The sequence below is a fragment of the Ovis aries genome, chromosome 8 (genome assembly GCF_016772045.2).
Source record: "Ovis aries strain OAR_USU_Benz2616 breed Rambouillet chromosome 8, ARS-UI_Ramb_v3.0, whole genome shotgun sequence".
Lineage (NCBI taxonomy): Eukaryota > Metazoa > Chordata > Mammalia > Artiodactyla > Bovidae > Ovis > Ovis aries.
In genome coordinates this window covers 37,660,237-37,687,924 of record NC_056061.1, presented here as the reverse complement: position 1 = coordinate 37,687,924, position 27,688 = coordinate 37,660,237, and the positions used below count along the sequence as shown (strand labels likewise).

Genomic DNA, 27,688 nt, shown 5'->3' with positions numbered 1-27,688 from the left:
TTTTATCTAAGGTTTTAGCCCTTTTTATTGACTTTTTCTTTATGATCCTGTCTCAAAAAACAAACAGTATATATTTTGCGTATTTGTAAACATCAGACCTTCAAGCCATTATACTACAGTCCTTAGAAACACTTCATTTCTTCAGCTCTTCCTGCACACCTGTGTTGGTGGAGGCTTCAGCCTGGAGCTCTTCTGTTTCCCCCTTTAAAGCAAACTCGGCAGGCGCTGGGTGTTCCTGGAGGCTGGATTTCAGGGCATGAGCTGCATAGTTAAGGCTCGTGTTTTCACTCCAATGCCAGTAACCTGAGAAGGGGTTGTAGAGCATTCCCACCACAGTCTGAACTGACAGACCATCTACAAAACATATATCAAACAGAGTATATTTAACAAATATTTACCTTCCACAAGCCAGGAGTCTCATACAACTCTCCATATTAAAAAAAAAAAGATTTCTAACTCAACAGACACAAGTATTTTGTAACCATTACAGCTCATTCTTTACTGCAACAGAACATGATATTTGGAATTTGGGTAAGTGCTCGATAAATGTTAGCTGTTATTAGAAAATACTTGAAGACAAGTGACTATTCCAATCAAGCACCTTTAAAATATTTTTTTCAGCTCCATTTCAACAATGCCAACTTGTAGAAATTGCTGCATTTCTTTGAACAGATAATAGTCTTAGTAACATCAAGTTTATTGATATACTGTTATATGAACAAAAAGCATGAAACACACGTGACTCTAAATATTCCAGAGGAATACTAAATGCCAAATAAATGAACAGACCAATGTTGTTACTTGACAGGAATTCAACAGATAAATCAAGTCCTCAGGAAGTGTAAAGCAGGGCTAGGAATTACAGGGAGCACAAAAATAGATTCACAGTCTTGTCTTCAAGGAGCTTATAGCCAGAAAGATGTTACAGATACCAAAATAACCATGCTACAAGGCATGTTATAACTGATATGAAACACTACATAAAAAGTGAAAAGTTCAAAATATAACTGACATGGCAAAGAGTCAGACACGACTGAGCAACTGACGCGTGCACGCACACACACACACACACACACACACACGAAGGAATCAGGAAAAATAATATGTAAGATAAGCTGATTCAAGAATGACCTCAACAGGACAAACCGAGGATATGTAAATAAAAGACATTTGTACCTAATCCTTAAATAAGAGAGAGCTAAATAGCCAAAAAGGATTCATTAATCATCTATGATTTGCTTGACCCTGGGTTAGGTGCCACAGGTGAGAGAGAAGAGGTATGCAATACCTAATCCTAACTTTAAGGAATTATGATCTAGTTGAGGAGAGATAACCAACATCCAAAGAAGAGTGGCCTAGTTCATTCAGTACTAGGTTCTGTGATTAATCATTACTGGCGCATTTAAAGGCTTCCCTGGGAGCTCAGCTGGTAAAGAATCCGCCTGCAATGCAGGAGACCTTGGTTTGATTCCTGGGTCAGAAAGATCCCCTGGAGACGGTAATGGCTATGCACTCCAGTATTCTGGCCTGGAGAATTCCTTGGGGTTGCAGAGTTGGACACGACTGAGTGACTTTCACTTTCAAAAGTATAGTTAGGCCTTGAAAATTGGAAACATTTTTAATACTTACTTGATTCCAGAATGCTCTCTAGCTTTTCAGGTGAAACAAACTTCTCCCAGGTATGAGTACCTTTTGGTACAATACCTGCAATTTGCTCTGAAAAAACAATTCCCAAGGCATAGGACAGCTGTGTTTTGTTGATTGTAGTAATGAATAAAGAACCCTCGGGCTAAAAACAGTATGAATAGAAGTAAAATTTTATATGTCAGGAGTATCAGCTAGATAAAAGCTTGGCTTCCCTCACCCTCCTCCTCCCTTCCAAATAATTTAAGTGCAGTTAAGATACACAAGTGTAAATAAAATATAATTTACCAAAATAATATTTATTCCCCTCTTGGGAAATTTGTTGTTATAGGCAGTCCACTATAGATGCACTTACTGAGTTTATGCAACCGTGCTTACAACTAACTCCTAAAATCACATGTTACTATGACTTGTTTATATTAAATACATTCTTTTGTACATACAAAATACTTTATAATAAAAGTATAGAAATGAGATTAGGCTGCTCGTCCTTGTTTCATGTCCACACTGATGCTTTAACGTGTCAACACTGCCTTCTCTTCGGGGAAGCCAAGCCTGCCTAAATTGTTTGGCACAGCACACAGCCCCATAGCTTGCGCAGGCCAGCAAGGCTGGTAGGTATTCTCTGATAAAAGCATTAATGATTAAGGTATAGAAAGTGTTTGGGCTTCCCAAGTGGCTCAGTGGTAAAGAATCCACCTGCCAAGCAGGAGACAAGAGTTCAATTTCTGGATCCAGAAGATCCCCTGGAGAAGGAAATGGGAACTATCTCCAGTATTCTTGCCTGGGAAGTCCCAGGGACAGAGGAGCCTGGCAGGCTATAGTTCATACTTAGCACACACACTTATTTACTCCCACAAATGGCAAAAACATTAATGGCTCTTTTAAACATTCTAATGAGCATCTGATGGAGATAAAATGCCCCTCCAAGATAATCATATTAAGATATATATATATATATGAAAATATCTCAAATACCACTCCAAACCAAAAATAAAAATGATGCAAAAAGGCCCTGAAATATTGGGATGTACCTTTAAAACTAAAATATCAGACACTATTTCATGACACATTGTAACATTTCTCTGTAAAACTTTAGTATTCTAAAATATCATTCAAAATCACTTATGTGTCAACTATATCTCAATAGAGCTAAGGGAAAAATAAATTATAAATATCTAATCTGTGTTTCATAAAATCTTATTCTAAGGAAACAGTGGTGAGTATTGGTCATTTATTTTTCTAAAAAAAGAAGCTTTCCATTAAAGCAAAAATTAGCTTGAAATTCCACATTGCCAGTATTCCTAATATATGTGAAAGACTCTTCATCCATACATACTGACTGAGACATTACACAAAAAGAAATAATTCAGGAGTTTTGCTTGGAAAATAGGAACTATGCCTAATAAGGCTCATTTAAGAGGGAACACCATCAAGAAACAATACACACTGAAGGAGACCCTGGATACATGGTAACTAAATGCAACAGGGAATCCTGGATTGGATCCTGCAACAGAAAAATGACATTAGTGCAAACACTAATGAAACTGAACAGGGTCTGTAGTGTAGTTAATAGTATAATGTCAATGTTAATTTTGTAGCTTTGAAAAATATATCATGAGCTATATTCAGGGCTAGGACTATGGTGAGGCAAGTGAGATGCCTCGAGCACAAAACCCAAGGGGGTGCTCCCTTTCCGGGGTGTGCAAACGCAGGATTGGCACTGACTAGTGAGTGCTGCCTCGGACATCATGCCCTGGGTACCACACTTGCTCTTACCGGTTCCTACCCTTATTATGTAGGATGCCAACAGTGGGACACATGGGAACAGGAACACTGTGTACTGTCTTTGTAACATCTATACATTTAAAATTATTTTAAAAGGAAAAGTATATTTTAAAAGCTCTGTTTAGAGAAGAGGGCAGCAGAGGATGACAAAGTAGATAGTATCACCAACTCAATGGACATGAATTTGAACAAAATCAGGGATATAGTGGAGGACGGAGAAGCCTGGCATGCTGCCATCCATGGGGTCACTACAGTCAGACACAACTTGGAGACTCAAAAACAACAACAACAAATTTAGATAAAGGCATTTAATCCTTTTAGCTCTTGAACTTAGGGGGTTACCTCTTGAATACATAAACAACAGAGCTGGACCACCTTCAGAGGACTAAGTCTGTGGCAAGTTACATAAGCAAAATAATGTAATGGAAAGAACCAGACTTGAAATAAAAAGATGTAGTCTTATGTCCCATTTAAGTGCCTAGTGACCTTAACTTAAAGACCATGTGACCTTTGACATCTCTTGAATTCTGATCTTCTCCAGGTCAAAGGAGTTCAGAATGCCTGCCTTACCCTCTTCACCTGGTTGTAGGTAAGATCAAATGAGATAATTTGTATCAAGTGCTTCCCTGGTGGCTCAGATGGTAAAGAATCTGCCTGCAATGCAATTCACCGAGGTTCCATCCCTGGGTCAGGGAGATCCCCTGGAGAAAGGAGTGGCTAGCCATTCCAGTATTCTTGCCTAGAGAATTCCATGGACAGAGGAGCTTGGCAGGGTACAGTCCATGACAAAGAGTCAGAGATAACTGAGTGACTAACACTTTCACTTTTCTTTCTTTCTTTAAAAGCTGGTAACTATTACACATGTCATGTATACAGAGTGACTTAACAAATGCTGGCTAACCAGTTTATGCTAATTATATTTTTTTATTTTAAAGTATTAATCCAAATTAGTTTCTTAGTAATTGTCATTCAATGCCTATTAGGTATTTAATCCAAATTATACCAAGGGAAAAATACCACTGTAAATCTACTGTTTATATTACAGTGTTCAATACCAAGAGTTTTCAGGATCCCTGGACATCAAGATACTGGATCTAGAAAACCCCAGGACTCAGGGCAAGCTGGGAGGCAGAAATAATCTTCAGTAGAGATGTTGTCCCTAGATTCTGTCTTCCTGGCTTCAAGTATTATAGAACATTTATTGCTACGGATACATACATATACTCAAAAGAAAAAACAAACAAGTAAACTCTGCAAGTCTTACCTTTAACACTTGAAAGCAGCACTGAATAAACGTTTCTAGATCAATCACATGTTCAACAACTTCAGAAGCTACGACAGCATCGAACGTCTCCACAGTGTCTTTCACAATCTCCTCCAGGGAACACGTTCTGTACTCTATCCTCTTATCCAGGACTGGGTCGAATGATTTATGGTGCTGTGCTGTTTTAATGTTCTCATCCACAGGATCGATTCCAACGACCGAAGCCCCAAGCCGCCCTAGAGGCTAATGGCATAAAAACCCGTTACCCTCAGGAAGAAAACAGAACAGTTAGCAGTCAAAACCTTCTCAAAAAGGAGACAAGATTAAACATGAGGGGAATGACTGGAGATCGTTTATGGGTACGTGGAAGTTCAATACACCATTTTCTCTAGTTTATATGTTTGATAATTTCCATAATAAAAAGCTTAAAAGTGAGAATAATAATCACAACAAAAAACTTATTAAGAACTACTTACGAATAGTGAGGAATTTTTGTCTACATTCTCTAGATACATTTATAGGCATACAGTACAATATTAAAATATTTACAAAGTGCAATAAATGAAACAGGTCATTGTAAAAAGAGCAAAATTTTGTAATATTCAAATTCTCTAAGGAACATTTTTTCTCAATAGTTTCTCCTGTGACTGACTAGAAATGATTCTTCACAGCCAATTCTTCTTTCAACCTCTACATCTGATCACGTCCCATGACATGCCTAAGGTTTTAAACACAGCCTTAATTTTGATCAAAACACTGCACAGTATTTATTTTATAACTCCTTCAGTTCAGTTCAGCTCAGTCACTCAGTCGTGTCCGACTCTTTGCGACCCCATGAGTCGCAGCACACCAGGCCTGCCTGTCCATCACCAACTCCCGGAGTTCACTCAGACTCACGTCCATCGAGTCCATGATGCCATCCAGCCATCTCATCCTCTGTTGTCCCCTTCTCCTCCTGCCCCCAATCCCTCCCAGCATCAGGGTCTTTTCCAATGAGTCAACTCTTCGCATGAGGTGGCCAAAGTACTGGAATTTCAGGTTTACCATCACTCCTTAGTTAACAAATTAAAAGTGAAAATCAAATTATTTTAACTTGGAGACATAAGATCTGTAATAATACACTGAAAAAGCCATAGAACACATACAGTAAAAGTGTACTCACTCACCATCTGATACACCTCATATTCTTGATTCTAAGGGATGTATTTTCACGTATTTTACATTTCCTGAAATTTTATAATTGATGTCAAAAGAAACCAGGCCACTGCCATATGAAGAACACATGTTCTATGCATACGGAAACTTAGTTATGCATCAAAGGCCTCTGCTAACCTCACTGTCAACTTGGCTGTTATGACCTTGACAGTAAGACACACCCCTGGATCTTCACTGATATTTGACTCTTACCTACACTGTTAACTTAAAATATCTTTCAAAGGTCTGCTTACCATGCAGCATTGAAACAAAAAGTTACTGTGCTAATAGAAGATTACAAAATTTACTCTAAGCTAAAGCAGATATTGTTCACAGGGAGAATGAGTATTCTTCCAACTCTAGAGCACCTAAAAAGGGAAGAGCCTCCAAAGCCTGCAAGACTCTTACATTTTGATACTGAAGCAAGTGCAAAGGACAGCTTATCAGTACATTTAAACCAGTGGAAACTGCCTAATATCCTGGGAGGAAAGAGACAACAAAATTTTCAAAATTATTTGAATGACCAGTGCTTTTTTTCTTTCTTTCTTTAAAAATTGAAGTATAGTTGATTTACAATATTCTATTAATTTCAGGTATATAATCATACAGTGATTCAATAGTTTTATAGAGTACACTCCACTTTTGGAGAAGGAAATGGCAACCCACTCCAGTACTCTTGCCTGGAAAATCCCATGGACGGAGGAGCCTGGTGAGCTGCAATCCATGGGGTCGCAAAGAGTTGGACATGACTGAGCAACTTGACTTCACTTCACACTGCATTTAAGATTATAAAATAATAGCTATATTTTCCTGTGCTATACAATATATCCTTGTTGCTTATCTGTTTTATACACAGCAGTTTGTGCCTCTTAATCCTCTTATCTTGCTCCTCCCCACTTCCTTTTTCTCACTGGCAACTACCAGTTTGTTCTCTATATCTGTGAATCTGTTTTTGTCTTGTTATAGGCATTTATTTATTTCTAAGACTCCACATATAAATAATAACTACAATATTTATCTTTGACTTATTTTACTAAGTGTAATACCATCTAGGTCCATCCACATTGTTGTAAATGACAAAATTTTCATTCTTTTTTATGGCTGAATACTACTACTGTGTGTGTGTGTGTGTGTGTGTTGTGTATCACATCTTCTTTATCCATTCATCTGTTGATGGATACTTGGGTTGCTTTCATATCTTGGCTCTTGTAAATAATGCTGCTCTGAACATTGGTCTGCTGTATCTTTTCGAATTAGTTTCTCCGTTTTCTTCAGATGTTGACCCAGGGGTAGAGCTGCTCAGTCATATGGCAGTGCTATTTTCAGTGTTTTGAGGAACCTCCCCACTTTCTCCTGTACTGGTTGCATCAATTTACATTCCCACCATCAGGGTCCTAGGGTTTCCCTTTTTCCATAGCCTCACCAACATTTGTTATTTGTAGACTTTTTAATGATAACCATTCAGACTGGTTTGAGGTGACATGTCATTGTGGTCTTGATTTGCATTTCTCTGATGATTAGGGATGTTGAGCATCTTCTCATCTGCCTGTTGGCCACCTGAATGTCTTCTTTGGGAAAATGTCTCTCAGGTCTTCTGCTAGTTTTTCAGTCAAGTTGTTTATTTGTTGATGTTGAAGTGTGTGAGCTTTAATGTATTTTGGTTCAGTTCAGTTCAGTCGCTCAGTCGTGTCCAACTCTCTGTGACCCCATGAACCACAGCACACCAGGCCTCCCTGTCCATCACCAACTCCCGGAGTCCACTCAAACCCATGTCCATTGAGTCAGTGATGCCATCCAATCATTTTATCTTCCATCGTGCCCTTCTCCTCCTGCCCTCAATCTTTCCCAGCATCAGGGTCTTTTCCAATGAGTCAGCTCTTCGCATCAAGTGGACAAAGTATTGGAGTTTCAGCTTCAACATCAGTCCCTCCAATGAACACCCAGGACTGATCTCCTTTAGGATGGACTGGTTGGATCTCCTTGCAGTCCAGGGACTCTCAAGAGTCTTCTCCAGCACCACAGTTCAAAAGCATCAATTCTTCGGTGCTCAGCAGCTTTCTTTATAGTCCAACTCTCACATTCATACATGACTACTGGAAAAACCATAGCCTTGACTAGACAGACCTTTGTTGGCAAAGTAATGTCTCTGCTCTTTAATATGCTATCTAGGTTGGTCATAACTTTCCTTCCAAGGAACAAGCGTCTTTTAATTTCATGGCTGCAATCACCATTCACAGTGATTCTGGAGCCCAGAAAAAAAAAGTCAGCCACTGTTTCCACTGTTTCCCCAACTATTTGCCATGAAGTGAAGGGACTGGATACTAAACCCATATCAATCATATCATTTGTAAATACTTTCTCCCATTTAGTAGGTTATCTTTTTGCCTTGATGATAGTTTTCCTTGTTGTAAAAAAACTTTTAAGTTTAATTAGCTCCCATTTATTTATTTTCATCAGTGCTTCATTTTTGTGTAAAAAAAATTCCTCACTATACTTTTCTGAAATATTTATATATTTTTAAGGAAGTAAAAAGCATGTATTACTTTTATAATCATAAAAATATTAAAAACATTATACTTTTCCATTAAAAAAAATGAACAGTATTATTTCTTAAAAGGATAAAAGAGGGGCTTTCCTGGTGGCTAAGTGGGAAAGAATCTACCTGCCAATGCAAGAGACATGGGTTCAATCCCTGATCTGGGAAAATCCCACATGCCCTGGAATGACTAAGCCTGAGGGCCATAACTACTGAGCCTGTGCTCGAACCCAGGGAGCTGCAGCTACAGAGGCCCCCGTGCCATGGCTACTGGAGCCCACAGGCCCTAGAGCCCGCACTCTGCAGCAAGAGAAGCCACCACAATGGGAAGCCTGCACAGCACTAGAGAGTAGCCCCGCTCGCCACAGCTAGAAAAAAGCCCACGCAGCAGTGGAGATCCAGTGCAGCTAAAGATAAATAAAATAAATGGGAAAAGAACCTTCTCCAATTAAAAAAAAAGGATAAAAGAGGCATAAACCCACTTCTCAATTTTGTTCCCAGTTAAAAATGGCAAGAAAGCCGTAAATCACTTACTTCTGTTAACAAGCCACCACCACAACCAACATCAAGAATCTTCATCCCAGACAAAGGTTTTCCTGGCTGGTGATCAGCAACTGTTCTTAAAAGATTATCTCTTTAAAAAAATTCAAAATATATAAAAACAGATTATTAATTTTATCAATAAAGTCTTAAAAGTGTATAATTTTTCAAAGAAATATTCAACTGTTTTTAATCTATTTAAGACTATCGATTTGGGGGGTAAAAAATCTTTTATTTTCAGCATAAAATGATATTATGCTTAATTTATAAAACATTTTTAGTAATCAAAAGCAGGAGGTTTAAAGTAAAGCTCTTGAAATAATCTAGTAATAATTATGACTCAATTATTACTTTAGTAATAATCTAAAGAAAACCTTTAAAAACAATCTCATTTAGATTAACCTACTTTTATTCACTTGATATATCATGTCACCTGAGACATTTATTAGCTACACGGTTAGTATTTGCTAGATTCATTTCATATTAGCAACAAATAGGCTCTTTTACAGGGCTGAGAAGAAGCAGACTAGAGATTTGTACTTTCAGATTTTGTCTATATTCCCTTCTAAACTGAGTCTCTTTTAATCTTCTAAGTTAGTGGTGTTTTTATGATCACGTAAACAGGCATCCAAATCAAGTAAACTTAATTCTAAGATAATCATAATAATACTTTACCATATACACAAACGTAAGCACACACATATATACACTCAAACACACTCAGATACATATAGCCAAAATATAAACTGAACTTTTAAGTTGGACTACTAATTATACTTGGAATTCTAATTATACTTATATTATAGTTGGAATTCTACTTATACTTATATTAAAATAAATATATGTAATAAGGACATCTTAGGATATCTTTTCTTGCTATTCAAATTAATTTATTTTTAAGAAAAACCTACATAGTGGTTAAGGAGATACCTCTGGAATGTTAGAACAGAAAGGACCCATTTCAAATGAAATCCAATCTATTCTTCACACACCGGACAAAATGACTCCTTTACATCATAATTCAAATCATATTGGTCCCTTTCAATGGTTTTAATTATGATTAGAATAAAATCTAAACTTCTAACCACAATTTGGACTGCCCTGGATGGTCTTTTTTTTAAGTGTGATGTCTTCACTAAGAGAGTCGCAGTGGTTGGAATAGAGTGGTTCTCAAGCTAAGTGTGCATCAGAATCATCTGGAAAGTTTCCTAAAACACAGACTGTTGACCCCCAAAGCAGTAGGTCCATCATGATAGCTGAGAATTTTGTATTTCTAACAAAATCACAGGCAATACTGATGTTACTAGTCCAGGGCTAACACTGAGAACCATTGATCGAGCTTAACAGAATGACATTTCTGCTTTTCTCTGCCTTAGTATTTCTGTGATCCGCTAATTCAGTGGTAGCAAAAACACACCAGCAGTTTCCTTTTTGCTGCACTAATATCAACCAGCAAAACCAGTCAGGAAGTTCCTTAAAGGCAGTCTGATCTGATATTTTGGGTCTATCACAGAGCTTTGCCCTATCGGCTGCTGAAAAATGTTTAATGAATAAATAAAGACATGGACAGCTGAACGAATAAGCAATTTTGTGATAGGCGGGTTCTGATGAACCCTTGCCGTAGCAAACTCTAAGCTCCTGAAATACATGAACTATGTTTTGAATGATGAATACCTCAGCAGCTCTTATACTCTTACAGAGTCTAGACCCCAAGCTCTGTACAAGGTTACGTTCTCAAAAAAATTTGTTGGATTGAACTTTCTAAGTAGCATTCCTTTTATCAAACTTCCTAAATGTCAAAGATGCTATAAAATCACCTTGATGCCATAGGATCATAATTCCTTTTCATATGGATTTAACTCTAATTAACTTGATAATAACCAAAAATACTTCTAGCTAATTTATGACAGTAGTCTAGAATTTAAATGGTGTTATTTAAAAAAATTAATAGTTTTGAACAATGGACACTGAAGAGAATCCTAATTTCCAAAGCAAACCTAAAATACAAAGTTTTGAACTTAGGCATAAACCAAGAGAAAAATGACCTTGAAAGAAAATGAATTATTGAAAAGAGCTGTATTTTAAAAGGCCTAGAATTTCTGGACTGTTACCTAATGAATGGCACCCTCAGGTCATTCATAGAGTGCAGGGGTGCATATACTCCTTGCTCGTCCCACCACTTGTGAGCCAGGGCCAGGAAGGTCTTCACTTCGCTCGCGTCTACAGTGGTCTGTGAAGTACTGTATGGTCTTGTCCAAGGGAGCCTAAGAGATCATTAAGAAGAGCCAGGCAAAAATTACCATTTAAAAAAATGCAGCATGGGATATATTAAGTAGAAAGATAGTCTAATTTACAATTTATTAGATTCTAAACATATATATTATTCATTTTCTGATATTTCAAAACAAGTTTTCTTATAATTACAGTGCATATATATATATATATATATATATATATATATATATATATATAACAAATTAATTTGCTTTCAAAGTAAGTTACAACAAAAATGAAACTTTATAAAACTTGGACTTTTGGGTCACTTAATAGTAGCAGCTGTAGTAGTGGAGTAGTAGTAGTAACTATTTACTGATCACAGTTGCTGAAACATAGTGGGTGCTCAAGAAACATTTGTCAAATAAATAATCTGAAGGGGAAGGGCTAGAAGAGTATATAGTTCACCTAAATTTTTTAAAAATCAAATGGGATCAAATAGGGACTAAATAGGGATCACACAGACACTACACCAGGTCCCATGTCAAAGAACATGATAGAAAAATCCCCCAGAGGTTCTTGGGTAACAGAATAGGTTGTTAGGTTAGCATTGGTAATGACATTTAAATTTGTACCTCATTTTTCTTAGCTACACAGAGTACCTTCTATACTAATTACTCACTATCCTTTTAAGAATTAAATGTCACTCTTCTTTAATATTATCTTATGAATATTACCCTCTTTTTCATGCTTCATGCAAAGCCTGGGTAATGAAGGACTAACTTAGAATAGATAACAGCATGTGGTTGCTCAGTTGATCAAGAATGATTTTACAGACATCCAATCTCAAATGAACTCATTCATTTATGAGAAGTAGAAGCATGCATTTGGAAAACAGAGCTCATACCTTAACTCTAAGCAATATTTTTCACAAGGTTAGAAATTGGTTTATAATATATGAATACATGAAGATATTACTTTGATTCAATCTTACTATCTAGAATGTATACTTACCCACTATATATTTATGTTGCACCCGAAACATTTATGATTTAAGCACTGTGTTATTTGTGTCCTGTCATAAGGATATTACGAGGAAGTAAAAGCAGTTCTCCAAGTAATATAGTCTTACATTAAAAATGAAAGCTATCACTGAATATGGATGAAAAGTGAGCACTGGATTTATACTATACACAAATTTTCTGAGGGTTTGAAATCTTTCAAATTTAAAAGTTGTTGGAAAAATAAGAATATTTAAATAAACAAAAGCTACCTTAAGGCCTTCCCTGGTGGCTCAGATGGTAAAGAATACGCCTGCAACACAGGAGACCTGGGTTCAATCCCTGGGTTGGGAAGATCCCCTGGAGGAGGACATGACAACCCACTCCAGTATTCTTGCCTGGAGAATCCCACAGACGGAGGAGCCTGGTGGGCTAAGTCCACAGGGTTGCAAAGGGTCGGACATGACTGAGTGGCTAAGCACCTTAATCAAACCACATGAGCTATACTGACAGTTTATTAAATACAATCAATACAAAACTATTATTGTACATAACTGTGTAAATATTTGCCACAGTAATGAATAAACTTACCTAAAAATTTTCATCCAATTCAGGCAGGCAAAAGTCATGCTATAGGATTTGAACCACATGATTCTGTTTTCACTGAAAACCCATGGTTTAATTTGTGGAATCCAACTGAGCTGATTCTTTGGATAAACTGAAAAAAGAAAACTAAATGTCTAAACAAAGCATTGTACAGTGTGAATCCCTGATATGCATGTAACTGAAGAAACTATTTTATATGGCAATCTTGTATTACAATTGACAAACAAAAGGGTTTTTTTTCTTAATTTTTTATTTTATTCTAAATTATATAAAAAATATCTTGCAGTCTGCTATCTAACTCTAATCAGACATTCCTGAAATTATAATTAGCAAAAATAGGTAATGCCTATGTTAAAGTTTTTCATGCACTTGTTTTTATATCCACATACTGCTGTATAAAATTATTAAAAATTATATTCAAATTTAAACTATATTACCTTTTAAGCTAAGGTAATATTAATTTTGAGATTATTTACCAAAACTGGTTCAAATTCTCTTACTTTCATGTTAGCTACATGAAATTGATTTATACATATGCTCAATACTCTTTACAGAGGAAAAAGTGTGCATATATATATATAATGTATACATATGTATATATATATCCTAAAATAAATAGTCATCCAGTTTACAAGTTCCAATTTACACAAGGGCCTACTTCATGAATTACTCTGCAGCAAAACATTCAGTTGTTCACTAAACATTTAAATAAAATAGACCTTAGAGCAAAGAAAACTACTAGCACATTACAAATTTAACAAACAAAAAAAGTCAATGGTTTCTACACATTAACAATGAACAACTGGAAAGCAAAATTCAAAATGTTCTTTCATTTAAAATCAGTCCAAAAAAAAACTTCCATTGCAGCAAAATACTTCCATTCCAGCAAAACATGTTCAGAGATCTGTAATCAAAGACAATCTAATAAATAATGAAACATACGATATTCATGGAGTGGAAGATTCAACATAAATCCTCCCCAAATTCATCTATATATTCAACACAATTTCTACCAAAATTCCAACAGTCTTTTTTTGGTAGTTATAGACAAGCTGATTCTAAAATTTATATAAAAAGGCAAAAGAGACAGAATAATTAAAACAATATTGGAAAAAAAATAAAATTTTTGTGAATAAAATTGCAAGAATCAAATACCCAATTTTAGGACTTATCATAGAGCTACAGTAACCAAGGCAGTGAGGTATTGGAGGAAAGACAGACTCAAATATCAGTGCAAGAAAAGAACGTCCACAGACAGACAAAAAAAAAAATTTACCCAACTGATTTTTTTCAACAGTGCAAAAAGCAGTTCAAGGAAGAAGAATGGTCTTTTCAATAAATGATGTTGAAACAATTAGATGTCCTCAACACCAAAAATTTTGACCTAAATCTCACATCTTACACAAACCTGAACTCAAAATTATATAAATGCAAAACTATAAAACTTTTAGAAGAAAATACAGCAGAAGATCTTCATGACTTAGAGTTACACAGAGTTCTCATATCTCACACCAAAATCACAATCCATACAAGAAAATACTGATTAAATTGGATTTAATCAAAATTCAGAACTTAGGTTCTGCAAAACACCTTGTTAAGAAAAAGAAAAGTCAAGCCACAAACTGGGAGGAAATATTTGCAAAACATATATCTCATAAAGAACTGGTATCTGGAATATATACTCTAAACTCAACAGTAAAATGAAACAAAAACAAATAAAAATCTCCCACAGAAAAAAACAAAACAAAATAAGCAATACAGTTATAAAATGAGTGTGGGTATTATAAAATGGATATAAAAAGACATTTCATTAAAGAGGATCAGTCAGTTAGTTCAGCAGCTCAGTCATGTCCGACTCTTTGCGACCCCATGGACTGCAGCACATCGGGCCTCCCTGTCCATCACCAACTCCTGGAGTTTACTCAAACTCATGTCCATTGAGTCGGTGATGCCACCCAACCATCTCATCCTCTGTCGTCCCCTTCTCCTCCTGCGTTCACTCTTTCCCAGCATCAGGGTCTTTTCCAATGAGTCAGCTCTTTGCATCAGGTGGCCAAAGTATGGGAGTTTCAGCTTCAGCATCAGTCCTTCCAATCAGTATTCAGGAATGATCTCCTTTAGGATGGACTGGTTGGATCTCCTTGCAGTCCAAGGGACTCTCAAGAGTTTTCTCCAAAACCACAGTTCAAAAGCATCAATTCTTCTGTGCTTAGAAGAGGAAATATAGATGCAAATAAGCACATAAAGAGATATTAAGTATCAATAGCCATTCAGTTCAGTTCAGTTCAGTTCAGTCGCTCAGTCGTGTCCAACTCTTTGCGACCCCATGAATCGCAGCACGCCAGGCCTCCCTGTCCATCACCAACTCCTGGAGAAGAATGCAAATGAAAGCCACTGCATACCTCTCAAATTGGCTAAAATTTAACCATCCTTGATATGACCAGGTGTGGATGAAGATAGGAAAAAACTGGATCTCTTATATATTGCTAGTAGGAATGTAAAATGGTACAGACACCATGAAAAGGAATTTAGCAGTTTCCAATAAAGTTAAACGTATTTATCTTGCAGCTTAGCAACTGCATTCCTGAGCATTTACCCCAGAGAAGTAAAAATTTAATCCACACAGAAACCTGTACATCAATTTTCATAGCAACTTAATCCATAACAGCCCCAAACTGGAAACAATCAAAATATCCTACAGTAGGTGAACGGTTAAACAAACTGTGGCATATTCATATCATGAAATATTACTAACAAGTCAAAAGGAGTTAACTATAGATACATGCAGAAAGTTGGGTAGATTTCAAGGGTATTTATGCTGAGTACAGAAAAATTTTTTCAAAAGGTATATATTGTATGGTTCCATTCACATAAAACTCTTGAAATGGCTAAATTATAATGGAAATAATAATTTAATGTAACAGATCAAGGTTTAAGGTTGCCGGTAGGATTTGACTATAAAGGAGCAGTACCAGGACTTTTGTTGTGATTATGGGACAGTTCCATATCCTGATTGTGGTGATTATTACACAAATCTCTATGTGTAGTAACACAAACACACACAGACTCAAGGAGCACATGTTAAGGTGGTGATATCCAAATAAGGACTGCAGTTTAGTTAATGGTATCATACCAATGTCAATTTCCTGACATTGTATTATATTGGCCCAAAAGTTGATTTTTGGATTTTTCCATACAATGTAGTGGAAGTCCTAACAAACTTTTTTTGCCAGCCCAATAATATGGTTATGTAAGATGTTATCACTGAGGAAATGGGTGAAGGGCATATGGAAATTCTCTGTATTATTTTTGTAACTTATGAGTCTAATTATTTCAAAATAAAATTTAATTAAAAAGCACAAGTGCACACTACAAAATGATTCTCCTATTCCTGACTATACATCTATCCAATTTTCCTCTCCAGAGGCAACCAATGTTACTAGATTTGCTTGTAAGCATCCAGATATTCTATACATAGTTTATCTTTGTATATCAACTTCTCTCCTTTTATACAAAATGCAGCACAGTATACTCATTCTTCTGTACCTTGCTCTTTTCAGGTACTGATGTATATTGAAGACTTTTTTATATAATAGAGCATAAGAACTTCCTTTTTTTAGAGTTATACAGTAATCCACTGTATGGCTATATTTCATTATTTATTTAAGCAGTGCTCTACTAATAGATGTTTATTTAGGCTACTTCTAATTTTGTGCTACTCCAAAAACATAAGATTGAATTACACAGGTGACTTCATATATTTTTGAGACTACCTGCATATAAAACCCCAAGAACTGTTGTGTCAACTGGCATGTGTATTTATAAATTCATAATTTCCTTCACAGATGTTGAACCAATGCAATTTCATGGGTAATATGAGATTCTAGGGATGGTTTTCCCACACTGATTATATGTTGATAGCCACCTATGCAATGTATTATCAAACTTTTTTATCTTTGCTAATCCAATAGGTGAAAATGGTATCTCAGTAGAGTTTCAATTTATCATGAGTGAGGTTAACTGTCTTTTTTAAATTTAATGGTGCTATAGGTAAAGGGTTAGTCACTTAGCTGTCTGGCTCTTTGTGACTTCATGGACTATAGCCTGCCATGTTCCTCTGTCCATAGTATTCTCCAGGTAAGAATACTGGTGTGGGTTGCCATTCCCTTCTCGAGGAGATCTTCCCGACGCAGGGATAGAACCTGGGTCTTTTGCATTGCAGGCAGATTCTTTACCATCTTGAGCCACCAGAGAAGCCCCCAGTAGTGCTACGGTCTGAATAATATCCCCTCCAAATGTTGAAATCCTGACCCCCAAGCTGATGGTATTAGGTGGTGGACTTTGGGCAGGATTAGGTCTTAAGGATGAAACTTTCATGACTACATTTAGTGCCCTTATATAAAAAGACTGCAAAGAGTAAAAAGGATCTACCTATGAACCAGGGATGTGAGCACTTACCAGGTACCAAACTTTGGATTCTGCAGTCCCAGGGCTGTGAAAAATAATATTGTTGTTTATAAGTTGCCTAGTCTGTGGTGTTTTGTTGCAGTAGTGGAACTAAGACAAATGGTCATTTATATTTCATGTCTTGCCTTTTCACAGTCTCTGAACATTCTTCTGAGATTTTTATGTTTTTCAAACTTTGTCTTATAGGACTTTACAGTCTGGCCCAAATTAACTTCAATGTTTTCAAAAAAAAGTTTGTGTTTCTAGGCTTTTGCTCATGTTATTCTCTCTTCCATCATTGCTAGCTGTATTACTTTTTAAGACCCAGGTCAACTATCACCTCCTTTATTTCTTTAGGTAGGTAAATGAGCTATTAGAGAATTAAGTGGGACTTTCCTGATGGTCCAGAGGTTAAGACTTTGCCTTCCAATGTAGGGGGCGTGGGTTCAATCCCTGGTTGGGGAAGGAATGCCAAAAAACCAAAATGTTAAAAAAAAAAAAAAAGCAGCAACATTGTAACAAATTCAATAAAGACTTTAAAAGTGGTCCAAATCACAAAAATATTTTTAAAAAAGAAGAGAATTATGTAAACTGTGATACATAGATAAGAATTTACAGTTGACCCTTGAACAACTTGGGGGTTATGGGTGACAAGGCATGCATGCAGTCAAAACCCCAGGTACAACTTTGTAGACAGCCTTCTGTATCTGCCATTCTACATTCTTGAATTTAACCAACCTCAGACAGTATGGTAACTGGAATACGTATTTACTGAAAAAAAATCTGCATTTAAGAAAACTGGTACAGTTCAAACTTGTATTGTTCAAGGGTCAATTGTATAAGGTATTATCATGAAATTGAGCCTCAAAGATTTTAATCTAGTCCTTGCTCTCTGGCCAGTGATGACCCCTGTCTCCCTCTCACCTCATCTCATTTCAGGATAATTAGGCCTTCAGTCATCAGTATGGCCAGAATTCTTAACAGCCTTAAAAATCACTTCACCATAACTGAGAGAAACTAATCAAGTTTGTATTAATAGATGCTAACAATTCCTTCTTTAAAAAAAAATTATTTGGCTGTACTGAGTCTTAATCATAGCATGAGTAATCTTTAGTTGTAGCCTGCAGGATCTAGTTCCTTGACCAGGAATCAAACCCAGGCCCCCTGCATTGGGAGCTTGGAGTCTCAGCCATTGGACCACCAGGGAAGTCCCATATCAATTCCCATATCTACTTTACCTTGAAACTGTGACATTCTGGTATTTGAAATTTCAAAGGAATAGGGAAATTTTTCATTTTATGTATTCAAAAAGTCATTTATCAGCACTTCTCGGGTACTTAGCTAACAGTGCAGAAGCCCTCTACCCTGCCAATGCTGTAGTTCCAGCATTCGTCATTGTCTGGATTACTCTTAGGCCTCCCTGAGCCGCCACTCCACTTTCTACACAGATGCCAAGTGTTATTTCTTAAAAACAAGTCTGATTATGTTATTCCTTTAGTAATTTCCCACTTCTTCAAGATAAAGTCAATCCCAGGAGCTGTGTGTGGTCTTTCATGTACTCGTCATGACCTACAACGTCTCCTGTCTTATCCCTGGCCATTCTCTGCCCTCACTTATGGCCCTTTATCCACACCATACTTCTCACGCAACACCTTGCAGTTTCTGAGAAACCGCCTCACAGATACTCAAGCTGGTCCTCTGGCCACTCCAACTTCTTAAACTGGACAACTTTGAGACAGCTTCTTAAACACCTTGTTTAAGAACTTTCCCTGACCCCAAATATCTATTTCTTTTATGTCCACTCCGGAAAATTGGAAATGTTTACACTGTGTGTTTTCTAAACTTCTGATTATAAAAGACATACTTACTGAAAAATTACAAAAAGTATATAAAGAATGATAAAATCATAGCTCACCAACTCCACTTCATATAATCACTGCTAAAATTTTAATATATCTCTATTCTTGCTATATATCTCCAAGTTCATAATACAAGCTGATTTGTAGCTGATTTTTTTTTTTTACTGTTTTTAAAATTGACATGTAGTTAATTTACAATATTGTCTTCATTTCAGGTGTATAGACAGTGACTCAGATGGATGTATATATATACACATATGAATATATATACACGTTTTTACAGATTCTTTTCCATTATAGGTTATTACAAGATACTGAATATAGTTCTCTGTGGTATACAGTAGGTTCCTACTGTTTATCTATTTTATATATATATAAATAACATATATTAGTGTGTATATGTTAATTCCAAACTCATAATTGATCCCCTCCTACCCCACTCCTGCTATCCCTTTTTGTAAGTTTGTTTTCTACGTCTGTGAGTCTATTTCTGTATTGTAAATAAGTTTCATTTATATCATTTTTTTCAGATTCCACATATAAATAGTATCATGTGATGTTTGTTTTTCTCTGACTTACTTCACTGTTTGACAATCTCTAGGTCCATCTATGTTTCTGCAAATGGCATTATTTCTTTAAAGGCTGAATAACACTCCATTGTGTATATATACCACATCTTCTTTATCTGTTCGTCTGTCAAAGGACACTTAGTCTGTTTCCATGTCTTAGCTATTGAAACAGTGCTGCTATGAACGATGGGGTGCATGCTTCTTTTCAGATCAAGGTTTTCTCCATATAAATGCCCAGAAGTGGAACTGCAGGGTCCTTGTTGCTCTTCTTGAACACAACAGACGTGACTCCACCTCAGGGCCTTTGCAACTGCTGCTGTCGCTGCCTGGCATATCTTTTCCAGGTTATCAACACACCTCACTCCTTCATCTCATTCACATTCAAGTACATCATTTCATCCCTGATCATCCTGCTGACACTGAAACCCCTCAACCCATATGCAAGATCATATGGTAACTCTATTTTTTGTTTTTTAAGGAAACTCTATACTGTTTTTCATAATGGCTGCCCCGAATATACATTCCCACCTAGAGTAAAGGAGGCTTCCTTTTTCTCCACACCTCTCTAGTATTATTTGTAGATCTTTCTTTCAATCATGGCCATTCTGACTGGTGTGAGGTGATACCACATTGTAGATTTACATTTCTCTAATAATTAGCAGCAAATCTGGAATATGTCAGCAAATTTGGAAAACTCAGCAGTGGCCGCAGGACTGGAAAAGGTCAGTTTTCATTCCAATCCCAAAGAAAGGGACTCCCCCAAAATGCTCAAACTACTACACAATTGCACTCATCTCACACGCTAGTAAAGTAATGCTCAAAATCTCCAAGCCAGGCTTCAGCAATACGTGAACCGAGAACTTCCAGATGTTCAAGCTAGTTTTAGAAAAGGGAAAGGAACCAGAGATCAAATTGGCAACATCTGCTGGATCATAGAAAAAGCAAGAGAGTTCCAGAAAACATCTATTTCTGCTTTATTGACTATGCCAAAGCCTTTGACTGTGTGGATCACAATAAACTGTGGAAAATTCTGAAAGAGATGGGAATACCAGATCACTTGACCTGCCTCTTGAGAAACATGTATGCAGGTCAGGAAGTAACAATTAGAACTGGACATGGAACAATGGACTAGTTCCAAATAGGAAAAGGAGTACGTCAAGGCTGTGTATTGTCACCTTGTTTATTTAACTTATATGCAGAGTACATCATGAGAAACACTGGGCTGGAGGAAGCACAAGCTGGAATCCAGATTGCCAGGAGAAATATCAATAACCTCAGATATGCAGATGACACCACCCTTAGGGCAGAAAGTGAAGACATAAAGAGCCTCTTGATGAAAGTGAAAGAGGAGAGCGAAAAAGTTGGCTTAAAGCTCAACATTCAGAAAACGAAGATCATGGCATCTGGTCCCATCACTTCATGGCAAATAGATGGGGAAACAGTGGAAACAATGGCTGACTATTCTTTAGGGCTACAAAATCACTGCAGATGTTGACTGCAGGCATGAAATTAAAAGACGCTTACTCCTTGGAAGAAAAGTTATGACCAACCTAGTCAGCATATTAAAAAGCAGAGACATTACTTTGCCAACAAATGTCTGTCTAGTCAAGGCTATGGTTTTTCCAGTGGTCATGTATGGATGTGGGAGTTGGACTATAAAGAAAACTGAGTGCTGAAGAATTGATGCTTTTGAACTGTGGTGTTGGAGAAGGCTCTTGAGAGTCCCTTGGACTGCAAGATCCAACCAGTCCATCATAAAGGAAATCAGTCCTGAATATTGATGGGAAAGACTGATGCTGAAGCTGAAACTCCAATACTTTGTCCATCTGAGGTGAAGAGCTGATTCATTGGAAAAGACCCTGATGCTGGGCAAGATGGAGGGCAGGAGGAGAAGGGGACGACAGAGGATGAGACAGTTGGATGGCATCACAGACTCAATGGACATGAGTTTGGGTGAACTCCAGGAGTTGGTGATGGACAGGGAGCCGAGGTATCCTGTGGTTCATGGCGTCACAAAGAGTCGCACACAACTGAGCTACTGAACTGAACTGAATAATTAGCAATATTGAGCTTTTCATATGGTGGGCCACCCAAATGTCTTCCTCAGAGAAATGTCTATTTAGGTCTTCTGTAACTTACTTTCTTAACACTGCTGCTGCTGCCGCTAAGTCGCTTCAGTCGTGTCCGACTCTGTGAGACCCCAGAGACAACAGCCCACCAGGTTCCCCCGTCCCTGGGATTCTCCAGGCAAGAACACTGGAGTGGGTTGCCATTTCCTCCTCCAATGCATTAAAGTGAAAAGTGAAAGTGAAGTCGCTCAGTCGTGTCCTACTCGAAGTGACCCCACGGACTGCAGCCCACCAGCCTCCTCTGTCCATGGAATTTTCCAGGCAAGAGTACTGAAGTGGGGTGCCATTGCCTTCTTAATGCTACATTTAATCATTTACCACATGGCTTCACTTTGATTTAAACTATGATTTTAATTGAGGCAGCATTATTTTTCACTGTATTGACAGTAACACCTTCATTTTTTTTTTTAACTGGCTGGGTCACAGCTTGCGGGATTCCAGTCCTCTATCAGGAATTGAACCCTGTCCACGGCAGTGAAACACTGGGATCCTAACCACTAGGCCACCAGCGAACTCCCACAACTTCTCAATTCTACCTGAGGCCTTTAAGTTTCCCAGGTTTTGTTCTTTATAACCTGATCTTAGCTTCAACTAACATTTTATTTAAAATGATCTTTAGCTATCACTTCTTTAAAATTTCCAGTGCCTTGCATAGGGTATTTGTTAAATGAGTTTCATGCAAAGAATGAACTTAACGTTCTGGTTAATACTGGGAGTTAAATAATCAAACTGTCTTCTACAAGCATCAGGCTCAGTGAGGTTTTTTTTTCTTCTTATTTTCTCAGTTTGTTGAATTAACCTATTCATCAAAAAACAGTATAGCTGCCTTATGCTCTGGGAAAAAAAGGGGGAGGGGCAAGATATGTGCAAATAAAACACAAATACAAGACGATCAATAACTATGACAGTTGGTGTCCTTTCCCGCTGAGGCAAAAGAAAAAAAGCAAAAGACCGCGATTCCAGCAGGCACAGTTGTCGCCGGCTCCTAGGGAAGGAGCTCAACGAAAATAAGACAAAGGTCACTGAATATATGGCGGCGGACCGCGCGGCCTTCGCTCTCCTCCGCCAGGACCACTAGTCTTCAGCTACTTTTCCCAGCCTCTGGGAAAGGGAGGGTTAAGAGCCTAGGCCGAGCGTTCAACTCACAGGGAGGACCAGCACCGAAGACACAGACTTTTGGCCCAACCCGCGCGGAACCCAGCCGGCCGCCTTATACCGCGCCTGCGCAGAACACTGTCCGCTCGAAGGGCTTCGTGAGCGCGACACACATACACAAACACACATACACACACTCACCCTCCGACGTAGTTAAGCGAGAAGAGTCAGCCTGTGTCCTCTGGAATCCCAATCTAAGTCCTTCTAAAATTCGACTCCCGGAGGAGCTTAGTTTGCTTCCTCCCCACATCACGACAGAACGGATACGCCTCTCTTCCGGTCCCTCCCGTAAAAGATCCCCAACAGAAAGGTTCCGAGAGCCATCTTAATCATGGTCACTGTGGTGGATATTATAGATGTGTGGCTGTAATTAGTGTTCACGTTCAGTGTCAAACTAGGCATTCAGTTAGACTATAGAATGCTTGCATTATCATGTTTGGCTATGTCTACTCCTATATGACCTCTCAAAGCAGCCATCAGACCACCTCCAGGTAGCCACGTATGAGCTGTGTGAGCTAGCTTTTATTCCTGTATAGCTCTAATTATTTCATACTTAACAGATGTCTCCCAAGGACGTTCATATTCCTATCTATAAGACACTGACCCTAAGAGAATAACAAAAGGTCTGAAGCATTTCTCTCTTAAGGGGGATACTGTTCCCCACCCCCACCCCCCACCCCTTTCAAGGCACTCAAATGTCAGAGGGCAGGAAATCTAAATTGAAAATTTTTTCCGTGAGTGACCTGATAATATTCCAGACAGGGCACACAGTATGTAGCAGGGAACTGTTAAGTCACTCAGGCTAGGCAACTTCACTGAAGAATTAGAAGAGGCAATCATTTACACTTTACTTCTGTGTGGTGGCTCAGACGGTTAAGCATCTGTCTACTATGCGGGAGACCTGGGTTCGATCCCTGGGTTGGGAAGATCCCTTGGAGAAGGAAATGGCAACCCACTCCAGCATTATTGCCTGGAAAATCCCATGGACAGAGGTGCCTGGTAGGCTACAGTCCATGGGGTCACAAAGAGTCGGACACGACCGAGCGACTTCATGTTCACGTTCAACAGCCTTTCCTTGGGCAAGAACAATGATAAGTTTTGAACATTAAAGACAAAAAATTCACTGCACATTTTTTACCGGCAGGGTCAGACTGGTAAATGTTTCTGTGAATTAGTGAAATCTACTGTTCAGTAATGGTCTTTGCCTATGGCTTCTTAGTAAAATATTGACCATCTCTTAAGTGGTTGCAAATTTAAAAGTTGTCTTCAGAGCTCCCTTCCAATCTGTCTCCCAACTGAAGGCAGAAGGCTCTGCACAAAAGAACATTTATTAGCATGTGTGTTATTTGCTGGAGATCCCAGGAAAAAGCAAAGTGAAAGTTTGCTTTCACATCAGTTCGACAACAAAGGCAGTGATTTGCCTTAATACCAAGAGGAAACAAAGTTTCTTGAACACCCACTGGTTTGCTTCAGTTAAGCAAAACTAGCTTACAGAGTTTTCTCTACAAGTATCAACAAAGGGCTTTTCCCATGATGCTTAAATACAAGTTGTGCTGGAAGGACTAGCAGCTATGTGATGTACGGTTGTCCTTGGAGTTATTTCCAGATCATCTCCATGGTCTCACCCATACTGTAAACTAGAATCTACAGTTTATTTTGCTATAAAACTAAAAATCTATTTAATATTTTGAAATTCAATTTTATAACTTTATATAAAGTTTTAAAAGAAATAACTCTATTATATCCACTCAGGTTTAACTGGTAAATTTCTGTATTTATAAAATTCCATACAAATTGGTAACTTAGGGTAATTTTATCTTAAATATTACCAAAATCAAAATAGGAAATAGGAAAACCCTGTGGGTGACACCTAATAAACCTTTAGGGTATAAATGTAACTCATCACACATGAGTTATTTTAAGGGCTACTAAGTTATTTTAAGCCCATCTTCTCCTTTAGGTTTAGACATTACAAATTCTCCTTAAAACTGAAGAACTTAAGGACAAGAAGTGTTTAAGACCTTATATAGTTTAAGAAAATGAGTTCCACAGTGATTTAGTGATTTGCCCAAAACCATCAAGAAGCAGAGCCAGGACAATCCAAATGAATCTATTTCCACTACACCATGCTTTGTACAGGTTAGAAACTTTAATATAACTACTATTTATACTTCATGTCTTTCTTCGAAGAAAGAGTAACTCAGACATTAAAAAATAGATATTTTTGGAAAGTTTAACTATTATGTATTATACCACTAGAAATAGATGCTTTTTAAAAAAGACATTTTACAAGGGTAGGAAACGTACACTGAAATTCCACACCAGTCTTTATTTATATTTAGGGGCCTGAAACAAACCTTATAATTACCTCTTCCAAATTACATTTTATTCTCTTAATGGTGTGGTTTACCCCCATTATACAAAAACAAGTATGATTATTAATACACTAGAAATATTTTAAAGGAAAACCTCTTAAGACAGATTTTTATTAACCAATCCAGACAAGTAATTATCTCAAAAACTTAATCTATTAATTTTCTGGTGGTATCATTTTAGAAAAGATTTCATAACCAAATTACACATTAATTTATGTGTAAATTTTAGCATTCACATCCCAAATCATGGAAGCCCTATTTTTTATAAAATCTTACCACTCAAGGTAAACATATTTCATTACATGTCAATGAAATGATGAATTTTCTAAACTGAAAACCCAAATATCTAACACTGATATATTTACTAGTAATCATATACATCATGACTATGCTTTTAAAACTATCTACAGATTTAAATGATAACCTGGTATGTTATGGCAGAGTAAATCAAACTATCAAATACTACTTTTGGCTCTAATTCATATCTTGCCCAAAAATGTGCATATCATAGCCAGTATTTTTCTGTAGAATTTTATTTTGAAAATATTATTTCACTTGAAGATTGTTCTAAAAAACATTTTAAGATATGAAAATGTTATACAACTTATTTATTACAAATTAATCAGATAATTAGTTCTGTAATTAGATACATGGTGTTAAGCTCATCTACATAAAAAATATTGCACATTTTCCTTTATTTTGTCTCCAGATGTGACTGATGTCTAAACTATATAGAATTCCAAACTATTTAAAAGTTATTGTGTGAAATGTCAACTTTATAAATATCAGAACTAACTGCACTGTAAAACAATCATTTTGGTAAACATGCATTTATTCACAGTTGACTTATTTCTTCAAGATAAATGCATAACTGCTCAAAATTATTTAAGAACCTATGTAGAGGTACAAGAGCACACTATTACAAGTCTATTTCTACCTTCATTTTGAGGAAACACTGATCTTGGCAAAAACCTGGCTTACTTTCAAATGAACTATTGCTGGTACGAAGGCATACTTTAAAACTTTTCTATGATCTGCACCTGCTCTTTCTTTTTTAAATTAAAATTTAAAACCATTGGTTTTCAGAGGTTTATCTATTGTGGCACAAGTGAGTAATCATATAAAATGGACCCTAGAAGCCGTTCAGCATTTCAGTGCCTGCAGAGCCTCATTTTACTCATAAGTTATGACTGCCTTAAATTGCTAGACCACTCACTGATCATAATTTTAAGAAAGTGACAAAACCAAATCATTTTAATGTTATGAAATTGACACAAACCTGCATAACACAGTATGCTTCCACTGTGCTGAGGTCATATTATGCTTTAAAATTATAAACAAACATATTCAATTGTGAGTTTTAGTTCTACAGTAATCCCAAAGTGTTTAAAATACACTTTAAAACAGAAGTGGTAACTGCAGGATATAGTTCCGGACTTGAATTGCTATTAGTGTCAAACACAATCATTCCTTATAAATAATTCTAGTGGTGCACTGGTCTGATTGATTCCAGCAATTTCATTAACAGGAGTGAACCATACTTTATACACAGAGAATATATTACTTGAAAATCCCCCAAACAGGAAAAATTTAGAAAGCTCTCAAATGCTTCCAAATGAAAAGTAAAGATCTGTTTCTGGCCCTCTTCACATCCTTATAGTTGGAATCTGACAAAAATCCATGGGTACAATTTACAAACTTTGACAAACTATTAAGTTAAAACCATTTTCTTTGGGGGAGATGAGAGGAAGTACCTTTAAAACCTGTTATACAAAATTCCAGCTGCCTTTTTATAAAAGTACGTTCCTTAGACTAAAATCATAAAATTAAGGTGCAAGAGTTTAACAAAAATGAACTAAAGAGCTTTATTGACATCACAGTACATTCAAGAATAATTTTAAGAACATTACAGCTGAAAGAGAATGGCATGTTTATAGTCTTATTATGCACTATTTTTTGAAAAAAATGTAATAGAAAGAAATCCTATTAAGTAACTTGGAGCAGCATTTGAAAAAAGTACACCTATTTACAGATTAAAAAAAAAAATTCTGGTTTCACCTACACAGCCACAATATGCCTCTATAATGAGACAAGCCCTTAAAACTCATGGAATTTTTTAAACATCATGGCATTCTTGCCACATCATTCCTCAGCGTTTACGACGGGGAGGGGTTGTTGATCTGAAAAAAAGAAAGGGAAAAGATAAAATTTAAAAATAAAAATGTATTTTATGCTAAAGAATCTGCAATTTTCAAATAAATATTATTATATAGGATTTCTAAAATTACTTATGATTATGATCATTTATCAAGTACCAAACTGAGTTTATTAAAGAGAGAGAGAGAAAGGACACTTTCAACTTTGAATA

The 27,688-nt window shown here is 36.9% G+C and overlaps 2 protein-coding genes across 3 annotated transcripts in view; both read right to left on the bottom strand.

Annotated features, from left to right (window-relative positions):
- Nucleotides 1–23,212, bottom strand: COQ3 (coenzyme Q3, methyltransferase). Its single transcript, XM_004011255.6, has 7 exons — nt 23,087–23,212; nt 12,773–12,899; nt 11,078–11,230; nt 8,961–9,060; nt 4,697–4,939; nt 1,630–1,789; nt 1–354 (listed from the first exon to the last, which is right to left on the bottom strand). The coding sequence occupies exons 1-7, from the start codon at nt 23,193–23,195 to the stop codon at nt 134–136; spliced, it is 1,113 nt and encodes a 370-aa protein (XP_004011304.1). The 5' UTR covers nt 23,196–23,212; the 3' UTR covers nt 1–133.
- A 2,625-nt stretch (nt 23,213–25,837) lies between these two features.
- The window catches only part of PNISR (PNN interacting serine and arginine rich protein), a 28,468-nt gene continuing 26,617 nt past the window's right edge, over nt 25,838–27,688 (bottom strand). For both annotated transcript variants that reach the window (XM_012182730.4, XM_012182731.4), the window contains exon 13: nt 25,838–27,500. In XM_012182730.4, coding sequence (XP_012038120.1) covers nt 27,470–27,500 — 31 coding nt within the window. In that variant the 3' untranslated portion in view covers nt 25,838–27,469. The remainder of the gene's footprint in view (nt 27,501–27,688) is intronic.